This window comes from Orussus abietinus, unplaced genomic scaffold, assembly GCF_000612105.2.
Source record: "Orussus abietinus isolate OABI.00-Male unplaced genomic scaffold, Oabi_2.0 scaffold2, whole genome shotgun sequence".
NCBI lineage: Eukaryota > Metazoa > Arthropoda > Insecta > Hymenoptera > Orussidae > Orussus > Orussus abietinus.
Window position 1 is genome coordinate 2052535 of NW_019396012.1, and position 12642 is coordinate 2065176.

The window sequence follows — 12642 nt, forward strand, 5'->3', positions numbered from 1 at the left end:
TGCACTCTGAATTGCATCGAGGTGCGTGCCCTCCTCGGAGGTGGACGTCTCTCGTAGGAAGTGGATATTGCCAAACGGCCGCTTTGCATGTGCGATGGGAATTCGCGACGCCTCTCTTTCTCTCTCTTTCTCTACCTCTCTCTTCGTTGCGCCGTTTCTCTCCACCTCCGGGGAGTGCATTCCCGAATGCGGTTTCCCCCTGGCTGCGAATATAAAAAGTGGAACGGGCCGGGAAGCGGGGAAAAAAAAAATGCACTCGATCCTGGCGAAAGAGCGTCCCTTCCGCGAGGACGTTATGACGGTTCGACGTGAATTTCCGAATTTTATCCCCCTGGGCAAAATCTGCGACTTCCTCTTTTTATTTTAAGGCTGTTCGTCGTATTGCAAATTTTTTTCCATTTTCTTTTTATCCCGGTCTTCGATACGAATTCCAGGGCTTTACCGCTGAAGGAAAATCCGCGACCACGTGGAGATGTAAACCGAAATTTAAGGAGGTAGGATCTCGAGGTTAGGGATAAAATTCCAAAAGTCCGCTCGGTAATTAGGTGATTAACGAGTACTCGAGGAGGCCCGATGCGTCCTCTCCGGAAATTGGCCCCGGTCGATGAATCGCCCTCGCAGCATTCTGATAACTCCTTCTGATATCGCTCGTGCCGGTGCACTCGGTGCACCCGATGCACCCGATCCGGGCGCACCGACTGCGCCGTGAGGCCGGCGCGATTCGCGGTACTCTCCCCCTCCTGGGAGATGCAAAAGAAAAAAAAAGAAAAAAAAAGGGAAATGTCGGCCGCGTCGGCGGAAGCCGGATTTCTCGAAATCCTGCGCCCTTGCCGGTCCCTTCCACGAAGGCTCGCGAGTCTCGAGCGGGAGAAGAGAGGAAACGAAAATAAAGGACGAGGAAAGGGAACGATCCGATCGTAAAAGGAGCAATCGACGAACTAGAGGCTCTTGGCGAGTCCCCCTCCCCTCCCCTTAGACCTATCGCGAGTGATATCGCAAAGCCAGTCCTTATCGCTACCAATATCGTTCGGTTCGCGTATTGGGGCGACCCGATCTCATTTTGCGACAAGTTGGACATGCTGCACTGTTTTCGACATACTAAACTGCCGTTCTTCGCTGATTCTTATTTTCTCCATTCAACACCGGAGAGAATTTAAGCGGCAGCGAGAGGCCCTCGCGAGATGGCCGCGCACGGTTATATCGCGCGTTATCAGCACGGCAGTTTTGCGCAGCGGGGAGAGAAAGAGGGAACGAAAAAAGATCCCGAGGTATCTACTCGCTTGACCGCATCCAATTACCTTCGGGAAAGAGAAGTGTCGCGGACACGTCAAGTGCACTCGGTGCACCGGGCGTCCCTTTAATTCGACCGCGCGACTTATCGTCCTTATCAGGGAGCAGGGTTGATACAAAACCATGATTTCTCCGAAGAAAATATAAAATGATCTTAATCGAACTATTTAAGTTGGCTGATGAGTTCGTCCGAAAATCCTGATTTATCAAGGATAACTCGGTTTACGTGGTACTCGACGTTTGCCGTGGAAAGGAGTGGCTATAATTACCGGGAATCGAGGCGACCCGCCTGCCCCGGGGGCGAGATAAACCTCTGAATTAACAATTGCGCCGCTAATTGCGTTATCGGAGTCGCTTTTCGTCGCGCCGAGGTCGCAGCGGGCGACGCTTTATCTCGAGGTCGAGGGAGGCCTCGGAGTCCTCTCCTAGAGTCGTGCAACGCTATCGAGCGAGGTAAACCCCGATGATTCACGACCGGTCGATACAGGAGAACCTGGAGCAGGCTGGAACTCCTGGGGTTCCTCGGCGAGGGTCGGTCCCCTGGTGCACGATCGATACCGGACACGCATTCCCGCCGGTGCGTGATATTCCCTTCTCGGCCCTCCGGTAAGAACGGGCCCCGTTCCCCCCTGGACTCGTCAAGAGGTGGATAACCTCGCCAGGACGATTCGATAAAATAGCACACCCTGAGGGGGAAAAAAAAATTATTCGACTATAAAAAAATATATATATCGTCGAGGTATATATCGCAGCCTGAATCGCATGCGCGCTAATACGCACCTACACTTACGCGGAATGTCCGTACCGTGGCGGCTGGTTACGCGGGTCCGCGTCTCTTTGCATTCCGCGGCAGTGCGAGGGGGAGGCCCGAAGGTAACGCACTTCACGCACAGTGGAGTGCAGTCCTAGCCTAAGGTGCGGCGAGCAACCTGGATGGGTTTTGATATCCAGCGATTATTCGGAAAAAAAACCGTCTATTTCTTGATAAGTGTCCTATCAAGGCCTGTTGCTAAAATCCACTGCCACGCATAGGGAGAAAAAAAAAAACCCAAAGAAATATATTAATTCCAGGAATAATTATTTTATCCGAATAAATTCGAGTCAAATCATTATTCTTTCCATCGACAAACTATTTCCTTTGGTTCAATGACACTCTTTCCTCAGGGCATTCTCGTTGCTCGAGTTCGGTGCATTTTCTCGCCGGTATTCAAAGTCTACGCACGACGGTTGCATTTCCAGGGCAAAGCCTCGTCGAGCGTCGTCCGTGAGACTCTTATGTAGACCCGCGGTGATAAAAAAAACCAGCTCCTCGCCGGCCGAAAAATCCACTTCCTCGAGGGACGTAGGGGGAGGGGAGCAGGGTCGAGAATTTTTTCCTCTTTCCGTTTGTTCTTTCATCCTCGGCGTCCTTTTCGGGGCTCGATCGCGGTGTGAGGGGGTGGAGGCGGAAAAAGTCGTAATTCTTCCGGTTATCGGCGCTCTCGGTTTGCCCGGCTAGTTACGTGTTAACTCGCCGGATTCCGGGCGTACAGTGCGAGGCATTAGTGTCCGCTTGTGCACCAGGGAGGGGGGAGGAACTCGTTCCCCTCTCGCCCTCCCTCTCCTCTCGGCGGCGCGCTTACCCGCGGGGTTTCTGTACATGAGTCACGACGCGATGCTGGAAAAGAAAGATGCCGGGGAAAGAGAGAGAGAGCGTCGTCGCTCGTTCCTTTCCCTCTTCTTGCGTTTTCTCGTTTCTCTCCATTCTTTTTCTCTCGCCCCCCTTTCATCCGGGATTCTCCGATCGCCGACGGATACGGGGAGCTGGGTTCTTTATAGTTCCGCGACGATTTTCTTCTTCTTCTTCTTTTCTTTTTTCTTTCTTCCTCTTTCGCTTAGCTTTTCCTCTCGTTCTCGTCGAGGCGCGACCGGCCAATTGGCTTGCGCGGACGGGGGGAGGCGCGCCGCGGGTAGGTGCGGGGTGCGCCTCGGCCGGCCGCGTTCTGGAAGCTTCCACTCTTCGCGCCGGCTCGCGGATGAATGGGGGCCTGCGCGCGCACGCGCCCGTAGACGCCCGCCCGTCGCGTAGGACGCCGAAAGGCGGATGCGCGCGCACGTCATACGTTGTGCCGTCCGCGTGACGCGCGCACGCGGCCTCTCGGCGTATTCCACGCGGCCGCCGCCATCTTGGATCGCCTGAGCCGCTTCGAAAATACCCGTTCCCGCGTTTAATCGTTTAATTCACTTTGGAATATGAATATTCATCTTGGAGCCTAATGCAGGGTACGTTTGAGTCTCGAGGCCGAGCACGATTCGCGTCCTCCAGCGAGTTGCATCGAGGCGTGCATCGGTGCATCCGCAGCACACGGGGAAGGGAGTTAATGCGCGGACGAGGAGGGGCCGATGGTTCATCCTGCACCGCGGATCCGCAACTCGGTCGTCTTTGGCGTCCCTCGTTGATAACGGTTATCGCTGTCGCTTCGCACGCGTCACCTGCCCCGGCATTCCTGCGGGGCTCGGTATCATCGGGTACTTACCTCTCTCGAAAACGGCGAAGGCGCGTCTGTGGTCGTATAACGAGAGTGGAAGAAAGTTATAAAGGATTGCTCGAGAGTTTGGACTCGTAGAACGAGAGGAGAGAGGTCTCGATCTCGATCTCGACCGATTTTAAATCGAGCCCTCGGGGAAAGGTAAAAGTGCGCTCGGTCTCTCGGCAGGTCTCCGGCGCGACCACGTGGCCGGCCGCGACGAGGCAGCCGCGCCGGTTCTCTCACACGTGCGCCGCGCGACATCCGCGAGAGGCGGATGCGCGCGCATTTACGCCTCGCAGGAAAAATCGGCGGAGCCGCCGCCAGGGGGGAGAGAGACCGCGCTAGGCCGAGAGCTCGAGGCGAGAGGGAGACCGAGCGAGACGAAGAGGAATGTGGAAGGGACGAGGCGGCAGAAAGAGAGGAAAACGAGCGTGCGAACACGAAGGAGACGCAGGAGGATAACGAACCGGGGGCAGGGGGCGCACGGGGGCAAGATGGCGGACGAACAAAGAGTCTGCGATCCGCGGACTCGTTCTCTCTCTTTCTCTCCGCTGCGGCCTCGAATTTCATCCGCGGCCGCGTTCCCTGCCCGGTTCCTGACCCGATCCAGGGCAATACCCGACCGGGCCCGACCCGGTCGGGCCGGGTCGGCCCGGAATAGGGGAGCGTCGTGGACCGGCTCGCCTCCTCTTTCTTCCTTCTCTCCCTTTTTTCGCCCATTTAATTGCTCCTGTCGGCCCGGATCGAGCTCATCCCTCGGGAGGGAACTCGCGATCTCGACCCATTTGCCGATCGCTCGGCTTGCAGCTGTGCCAACAGCTGATGAGGCCCTCCGAGGACTCGCGCAGCTGGACCGCTCCCCCTTCCCCTCCTCACCTGAGAAACCACTGCTACCCCTTCCCCGATTTTCCGGATCCATGCACGAATCCTTTTCAAGGAATCCTTGGCTTCCTCGAGAACGACCCCTCGGGAGGTATTTTCATCCTTTGAGGAAGGGGTCCCAATTGACATATGGGCGAAATTCCTTCGGACGTGCCGGGGATATTGAACCAAACGGCGAATGCATTCGTACGTTATCATCCCAAAATATTGAAAAAATATCTCAAAGATCTATAGAGTATTCTGAAATCCCATAATTTAGGATATAACCCTAGTGAATGAGACGTCAGCTCGCGCATTCGCTCTCCACCGGGGCGATCGATTCATGACGCATCGACGGGTATTATCGTATCGCGATTACCGTCCGATGGGTCGAACCGCGGCCGGCGACTCGAACGTGGGAACGCCACCGGGGAGCCAAGGGGTTCCAGGGGGACGAGGGTGCGCGCGCACGGCAGATGACGTCGCGCCCGTAAAAGTCGTTGAACCGCTTAGGATACAGCGCGTTGCCAAATGCCGCGGCAGAGTGCGAACGAGAGAGAGAGAGGGAGAGAGGGACGAGTGTTCGGCTACGAGTGGCCGGTAGCGTTATATATCCGTCCCGGTTCCTTATTAATGCGACGTCTAACGTAACCGTCGTCGCCCCTTCCGCGGGGTGACTCACTCTCCCCCCTTTCGGCGAGTGAACGCGATGCGTCGAATCGTCCATTGCACCTGCGTCGCGACGCGTTGCGCGACATCCTCGCTCTACATCTTCCCGTGACCCCGGACCGAGGGGGTGGGTGCCTCGCCTATGTCGAGAGGCCAGCTCGGATTACCCGAGAGCCGTCGAAATTGAGATGCAAACGTTTATTAACCCTTTCGATACGCTTGAGTCTTTCGTTAGTGAGCCTTGAGGGTACTCGAATCGCGGATATAACGCCACGGTACGGTCCAGTTGCGAGCAAAGTTCAGAAGGGTCGGTATTAAAAGACTTAAAAATTATTCCAATGAGTTCGGGAGGATAGTTGGCGATCAGTGCGGAATTTTAACGGATGATCATTAAGGTGGAGTGTCAATGTATCGTCGTTAATGCAGAATTTTCTAGGATGGTCGGGCCCACCCGCTACATCGAAAGGGTTAACTTTGGAGGTTAGGGGTCGCGCGTCTCCCCGGAGAACACGGCCGCGTTATCGGGCGGAAGTGCAGGTACGGTTGGCGGGATCGATAGGGCCGCGGTATCCGCCGGATCGGAGCGGGCGGTCCCGGTGCATAATGCATGTACTCGCATTGACGCGCGCGCGATCCGCCCGGGGAGTCCGGAAAGTTCGAGGCGAGGCCTCGCGACAGGAGAGCAGCCGCGAGTAGCCGGCAGCTAGCACACGGCAGTGTCATGGAGTTCAATCTTAATATAGTGTGACCCCCACTGCCGCGCGAGGGACGCGGCGGGACGGATGCGCGGACCCGGGGGCGACGGAGGTGGGAGCAGCGAGACGACCGCTCGTCGCGGGTACAGGCACCGAACGTGCATTGCACCTATCCCTCCCGGTTATTTCAGAGAGCGCGTCGCGCGCGCATCCCGGTATGCGCGAGGGACGCATCTATAGGGTGTACGCCGATCTCGGCCTACCCGGATCGACCGGGAGTTCGGTTAATTTGGATCAGATTAGGCTGGTATAAATTAGATCGGGGTAGTTTGGGTGAGTTTAGCTCAGACCAGATTAGTTTACGGTGGTTTAGGTTAGGGTGCTTTCAAACGCACGGTCGTGACCGACCAATCGGAGCGCGTCCCCTGTCTGGCTCCGGAAGCCCGCCACCGACGCTCGTATCGACCCGCGATCGCCCCCGATCGATCAAGCGGCGCCGGTTGCGAGGCGTCACGGTAACGCGCGGTTACTTGTACGTACGTACGTTTGCGCGAAGGTACTCGAGGATTGATGCTAACTGGTCACGCGAGGGAGGCAACGGCGAATTCGGTAGGCGGACACCCCGTATACGCGGGCGCGTCGCGTCCCCGTGTGCGCACGTAGGCCTATCTATCCGTCTATCTTTCTCGCCGAGGAGATAGCTCTCGCGAGTGCGATCCATCTATTTGCGGCCGCGGAATTTCTGGCCCGCGAATTCCCTCCTCGGCGGCGGCCGAGAGTGCGCGCGCACGCACGCACGCACGCCCCGCCGCCGCCCGACCCTCCGCCCGCCTCGGCGGTCGGTAGCGGAGTGACCGCGAGGAACGTCGCAGCGAACGACGTCGTTCGCCCACGCTGCCTCGCGCTCGCTCGGTCTCGCTCGCGCGCCCGCATCCGCGCATCTCCCCGTCTCTCTCGCTCGCGGTCTGCCGTCGATGCGGGTCGGAGAGCCTCGACGCGTCGTCGTCTCTCTCCCACGCGCGCGAGTCCGGATCCCTCCGTCTCCGTCGCGCCTCTTCCTCCGGTACCTCTCTCGCCCTCTCCGTCCGGTGCACGCGGCTCGCCGTTCGCCCGTCTCCCTCGTTCACGGTCCGCGCCTCCACTTTCTCTTTCTCTCTCTTCGATCTTCCCGCGAGATCGGTCCGTCCCTCTCTTTCTCTTTCTCTTTCTCTCTCCTTCTGTCGCGCTCGGTGCAAACCAATGGGCCGGCCCCGTTCCTGGAATCCGGCGGCAAGCGAACCGCGTCCATTGGCCCAACGGCGCGACTCTACATACTCCGAAATAGTCCTTCCAGCAGACGACGAAACGGAGACCCTAGACCCCGCGGTCGCGCTCGTGCGAGAGAGACGGAGATACCGAGGGCCCGATACGGCCGTGCGGAGGCCAACGGAAGGAGGAGCGCGCCTGCGCCGACCGGCCCACGTGGCCTCGGAAGCGCTCGAGTTCCACGTCGGTTTTTACCTCGATATTCCATCGCGCCATACCTGTGTCGTTTACGAAACGAGGAATATACCTTCCAACCATGAAGTAACACGCCTACCCTGCTTCCTCCGAATGGAGTTTCTCTTTTAAGCCCGATGAAACCTTTCTCCGTCGTTTCGGCCCGACTCTTTCTACACTAACCTAACCTAACATTCATGGGGGCAGCGACGTGCCCCTGCCTTTATTTCATACATACACACATGCATGTGTATACATGTACATGTACTTTACGCGAATGAAAGTGGTGTCGCGTAAATTGTGTCACAATTTACCGCGTGAAAATGAGACTCGCGTAAAAAAAACCGCCCCGTAAATTAATCTATGTATGTATATGCATATCTCCTTGATTTTCCATCGATTACCGCGGGGCACTCGTATCGCGCATCTCTCGCCATCGCGTTACCATGTTTATTTGCGTCCGATAAAGTCGGTAGAAAAAGAAAATATATATATAAAAACGCGTCTGGGCATCGGAGGATCCGATCGGCCGTGTCGGACTTTCCTCGGGTGTTCCTCCTCGCGGCCGCGTCGCGAGGGGGGCGCTGGTGGGGGCTCGGCGCGCCGCGGCGGGGGGGCCCGCGATGCATCGTGGGGGTGTTGGCCTTCAACTTGACGGCGCGGTTTCACTGACCTGCCTGAGAAACTCGTACTCGCGCTCGCGCGAGTCGGCCGCGGACGCATCGGCGCCCGGACCACCTATGGGGACCTACGGGGACCTACGGGGGTCCGGGGGGTCCCGGGCCCCCTGGGTACCGCTAGTCGGGGGCCCCGCCCGGCCGCGCTTTTCCGGCCCCCTCGCCGATCCGCGGACGCGTTTCCGCGCCGTCACGCGGCCGCCCGTGGGAATCGAGGCCGTTGTTCTCGAAGGACTCGCACCCTTCCCCCGGGACCCGTCACCCCGAAGGGGCGACACCGAGAAGCCCTCTCGAGGTCCTGTGGGAATCGCCGGCCTCCGAAAGTGAAACCAGGCTTCTCCGTGCCCTTCTCTGATACCAGGCTTAACCCCTTCAGTATCTCAAGAATTGCACCTATTGTACTAAAAGGGTTAACCATCTCCCTCGAACTTGAGAAAAATTTCAAAAAAGGCATATCTCTCCCTTGGCACGTACAAAAGTACAGTTTCGCCCTCGTTGCATTTTCTGCAATTACCACTATTGTGGTTTTCCTGATCATTCTTTTTTTTTTATCCGCCTGCAAGACCAAGTCCGTTTCCATTTATCGCCACTCCGAGTCGAAAATCCCGCGTTTTCCCCGAGGAAGATCAATTTCGCTAGTCGCTTGGGGTGGTTTCTCCCCCGGATCACCTATGGGTTCGCGTCGCCCCGGCGCGAGGCAAAGGCTCCCCTTCTCCGGTCCTTTCTTCGCAGCCCGCGGACCCACTTGGGCGTCAATCGAGCCGTGGTTTAATCTCCTTTGTCCGCTCGGCAGAATTCTATCCGGCGCGTCTACGGTTTCGCAATGCGTAACAGAAGATGAGCCGGGCACGCCCGCGCGTGCGCGCCCTCGGTCCTTCGCCGGTCCCGGGGTTCTCGGGGCCCGGACAAAGAGCAACGGCAAAAGCGCTCTCTCCGCGCGTTCCTGCGCGGGCCGGCTCTCCCTCGCCCCTCTCGCTCTCTTCGGTCTCGCTTCACCTTGGCCGCGGCCCTTCAACTGTCTACGACCCACGCCCCCTCGGCGCCCCCCTGCCCCCCCGACGTCCTTCTTCGCCCCTCGCCCCGTCGAGTTGCAATACGTGCAATCTGCGTCCACCTGCCGGGCGTCGCGCTCGCTACCTTACCGACCGGCCGATAACGCCGACCGATAGGGCGGCTTTCCGCTAAGGAGAGAGGGACCCCGTCGATCTTTCGAAAATCCCGCGTCGGCGCGTCAAAGCACGCCGATAATTGATAGAGGGCTATCGACGACGCGATAACCGCGATTGATCGAGCCGGTCCAGAAGCCCGGGCGGTATCGACCGATCGGTCGCGTCTGCCGTCCCGAAATAGCGGGTCCCTGAAACCCGCACCCCTCCCGCCGCAAGGGGGGACCGGGGGGAGATTACATATCGGCTACGTTGACGCAATAACGCTAATGGCCGCGCCGTCCGCTCGCTTTAGATTCGCAGGCGTCGAGTGTCACGAGTTTGTAGGGTACGAACGAACCTCGCTACTCTATCGGGTCGCTCGATGCGAGCCCCGTACCGTATTGGGTTGTTTAATGCGTATTTAGGTTGCCCGAAGTGAGGGTAGGTGGTTTGATATGAATTTCGGGGGGTTGATGCGAGCTTTGAGTAGTACGTGGTCGGGTCCACGGGAAATTCCCGGTTTCACCGTTGATTCGTGGGGATGGTTTTATAGGATAACCGGGGACTTCGCGTCGAACGATTTAGTAGGTTCCGAACGCGCGGCGGCGCGTCCTCGCCTTTTTTCCCCGGCGGTTCGCGATCCGGTCGATCGAAACAAAGAAGGCGGCTCTCCTTTCCCGGTGGCTCGAGTGCAGTGGCCCGCCACCGGGCCGCTCCATAGGTCAGGGCCGGGCGTCCGGTCCACGGCGGTGACACGGCGAAAACGCGGCGGATCGGACGCTCTCGGTTCCTGTGGACGTCCCCCGAGGAAGAGGGCGACGCGCCGCGCGTAGGAGAGCGGTATGCGGCGGCGCGTCCCCTCGCCCCTCGGCGGCGGGCCCCTCTCGGGGGAGAGCGAAGGAGAGCGAAGGAGAGCGAAGGAGAGCGAAGGAGAGCGGGGAGGAGCGGTTCACCTGCATCGCGCCGACTCAAGGCCAGGGAGTCCGCGAGAGACCCCATCGGGCAGTCGGTCGCGGGGGGGAGGGAGAGGTCGCATCTCGGGTCGCCCAGTCTGACCTCTCGTTGCGCTTTCTGTTGCAGGTTGCAAGATCAAGGCCCTGCGCGCCAAGACCAACACCTACATAAAGACGCCGGTGCGGGGCGAGGAGCCGGTGTTCGTGGTGACCGGGCGCAAGGAGGACGTGGCCCGGGCGAAGCGGGAGATCCTCTCGGCGGCCGAGCACTTCTCGCAGATCCGGGCGTCGCGCAAGTCCTCGCTGGGCGCGCTCCTGGGCGCGCCGCCTGGGCCGCCCGCCTCGGTGCCGGGCCACGTGACCATCCAGGTGAGAGTGCCCTACAGGGTGGTGGGGCTGGTGGTGGGCCCGAAGGGCGCCACCATAAAGCGGATCCAGCACCAGACGCACACCTACATCGTTACGCCGAGCCGCGACAAGGAGCCGGTCTTCGAGGTGACCGGGCTGCCGGAGAGCGTGGAAGCGGCCCGTCGGGAGATCGAGGCGCACATCGCCATGCGCACCGGCACGGACCCGGGCCTGGCCGAGGAGACGGACCTCCTGGGCGCGCTCTGCCGCGGCGGCCTCGGCTCCATCCTCGGCTGCCTCGAGCCCCCCGGCTCCTCGAGCGGCGGCTCCAACGGCGGCAGCAGCAGCGGCGCCTTCTCCAGCAGCGGCAGCTGCAGCAGCTCCTCCAGCAGCTCCGGCGCGCCCGGGTTCAACGACCTCGTGGCCATCTGGGGCGCGGGCCTGGAGCGCGACGAGGGCCTCGGCGAGAGCCCCAGCTTCGAGTCCCAAGCCGCCTCGGCCTCCAGCATCTGGTCCTTCCCCGCCGTCGCCCTGCCCTCGCGGCCCTCGCCGCCCGCCTCGGCGTCGCCCGCCTCGCCGACGGATTCGCTGCTCGGCGCCGGCGGCCCCCAGGGCCGCCGCGAGTGCGTCGTCTGCGGCGACAAGGAGGTCACCGCCGCCCTCGTGCCCTGCGGCCACAACCTCTTCTGCCTGGACTGCGGCAACCGCGTCTGCGAGAGTTCCGACCCCAGCTGTCCCGTCTGCTCGAGGCCCGTCCTCCAGGCCTTGCGTATCCTCTCGTAAGGCCGGCGCCCCAGGGCCGTCAGGACGCACCCGGGCCCCCGTCGGCCGCCCGGACCTCCGCCGGGACCGAAGCCAGGACCGAAGCCACGACCTCCGCTCACCCGTTCCCGCCAACCGGATACAACGAATCGATTATTAGATATCTCATAAGCTAAGCTAACGACTCCAAAGGGCGCGCGCCACCGGTCGCCGCCGCGCGGAGGAGACGCAAGGATCGTCCCGCTTCCGCCGCGCCTCCGCGCCGGACCCCGACCTTCCCCGGCGAGGACGGCGCGCGCGGAGACGCTCGACGGACGGGTCTCCGTCGGGCCCGCCACCCTCGTGCCGCCCCCCCGCCTCCCGCCCTCCGCTTAGAGTATTAATACATTTACCTTTATAACGATATAGTGATCGAATAATATATAAACATAAATATAATATTTTATCGAGGAAATATTTAGATTTTGTATTTTCGACGCGGACGCCACGCGGTCCGGGGCGGCGGCGGGGCCGGGGGGAGGAAGGGGAGGACTCGCGCGACCCGGGGGTGCGGCTCGCGGGAGACTCTCGCCCGTTCGCGAGGAGGGACGCGGAAACGCGTTTTCCTTTACTATTCGTTTTTTTTTCCAATTTTTTTTTCCTCTCTCTTGGGACTAGGAATAATCGAGTAATAACTAATTCTTAACTTAACGATTACGCGTCCGTAGGAAAGAGTATCGATGCATGTAGCTTTTATTTAACGTGACCACGGTGGGAGAGACGGAGTGGGAGGGAAAACGCGTACGCACGACTTTGGCTGCCCCCTCGCGCGGATCTTGGCGCGGGGGGGAGGCAGGAGCGAGATGGAGGAAGGGTAACGCCCGCGGGAGGAAAAGGGAGGCACGCCACAGGGAGGTGCGTTATAGAGAGGGAAGATAGGAACGGGGCGGAGGGCGAGAGAGACGGAGCGCGCGGGACCGGTCCCCCCGTCCGGCCCTCCCCCTCCGCCGAGGCGACACTTGGGACTTAAAGTGCGCGTACGGCTTCTCAAGCAAAGACACCCACACATACACACCTTTTCTTTTTGTTCTTTTCCCCGTTCTTTCGTGTATATTACTTAATTAACGATATAAATCTATCTATATATATATAATATATCGAGGTCGTCCTGAGTTTCGAGCGGATCGTCCTGTCTCTATGCTGTCGAATGTCTCTCCGTCGCTCGACTTTCCCTCCGCCCACGGCACGCGACACTTTAACGACACACTCGC

At 59.6% G+C, this 12642-nt stretch overlaps 1 protein-coding gene across 1 annotated transcript in view; it reads left to right on the plus strand.

The window, feature by feature from the left end:
• LOC105700467 (RNA-binding protein MEX3B) overlaps positions 1 to 11519 on the plus strand; it is a 29669-nt gene extending 18150 nt beyond the window's left edge. The window contains exon 2 of the mRNA XM_012426304.2: positions 10410 to 11519. Coding sequence (XP_012281727.1) covers positions 10410 to 11413 — 1004 coding nt within the window. The 3' untranslated portion in view covers positions 11414 to 11519. The remainder of the gene's footprint in view (positions 1 to 10409) is intronic.
• Positions 11520 to 12642: the final 1123 nt, after the last annotated feature.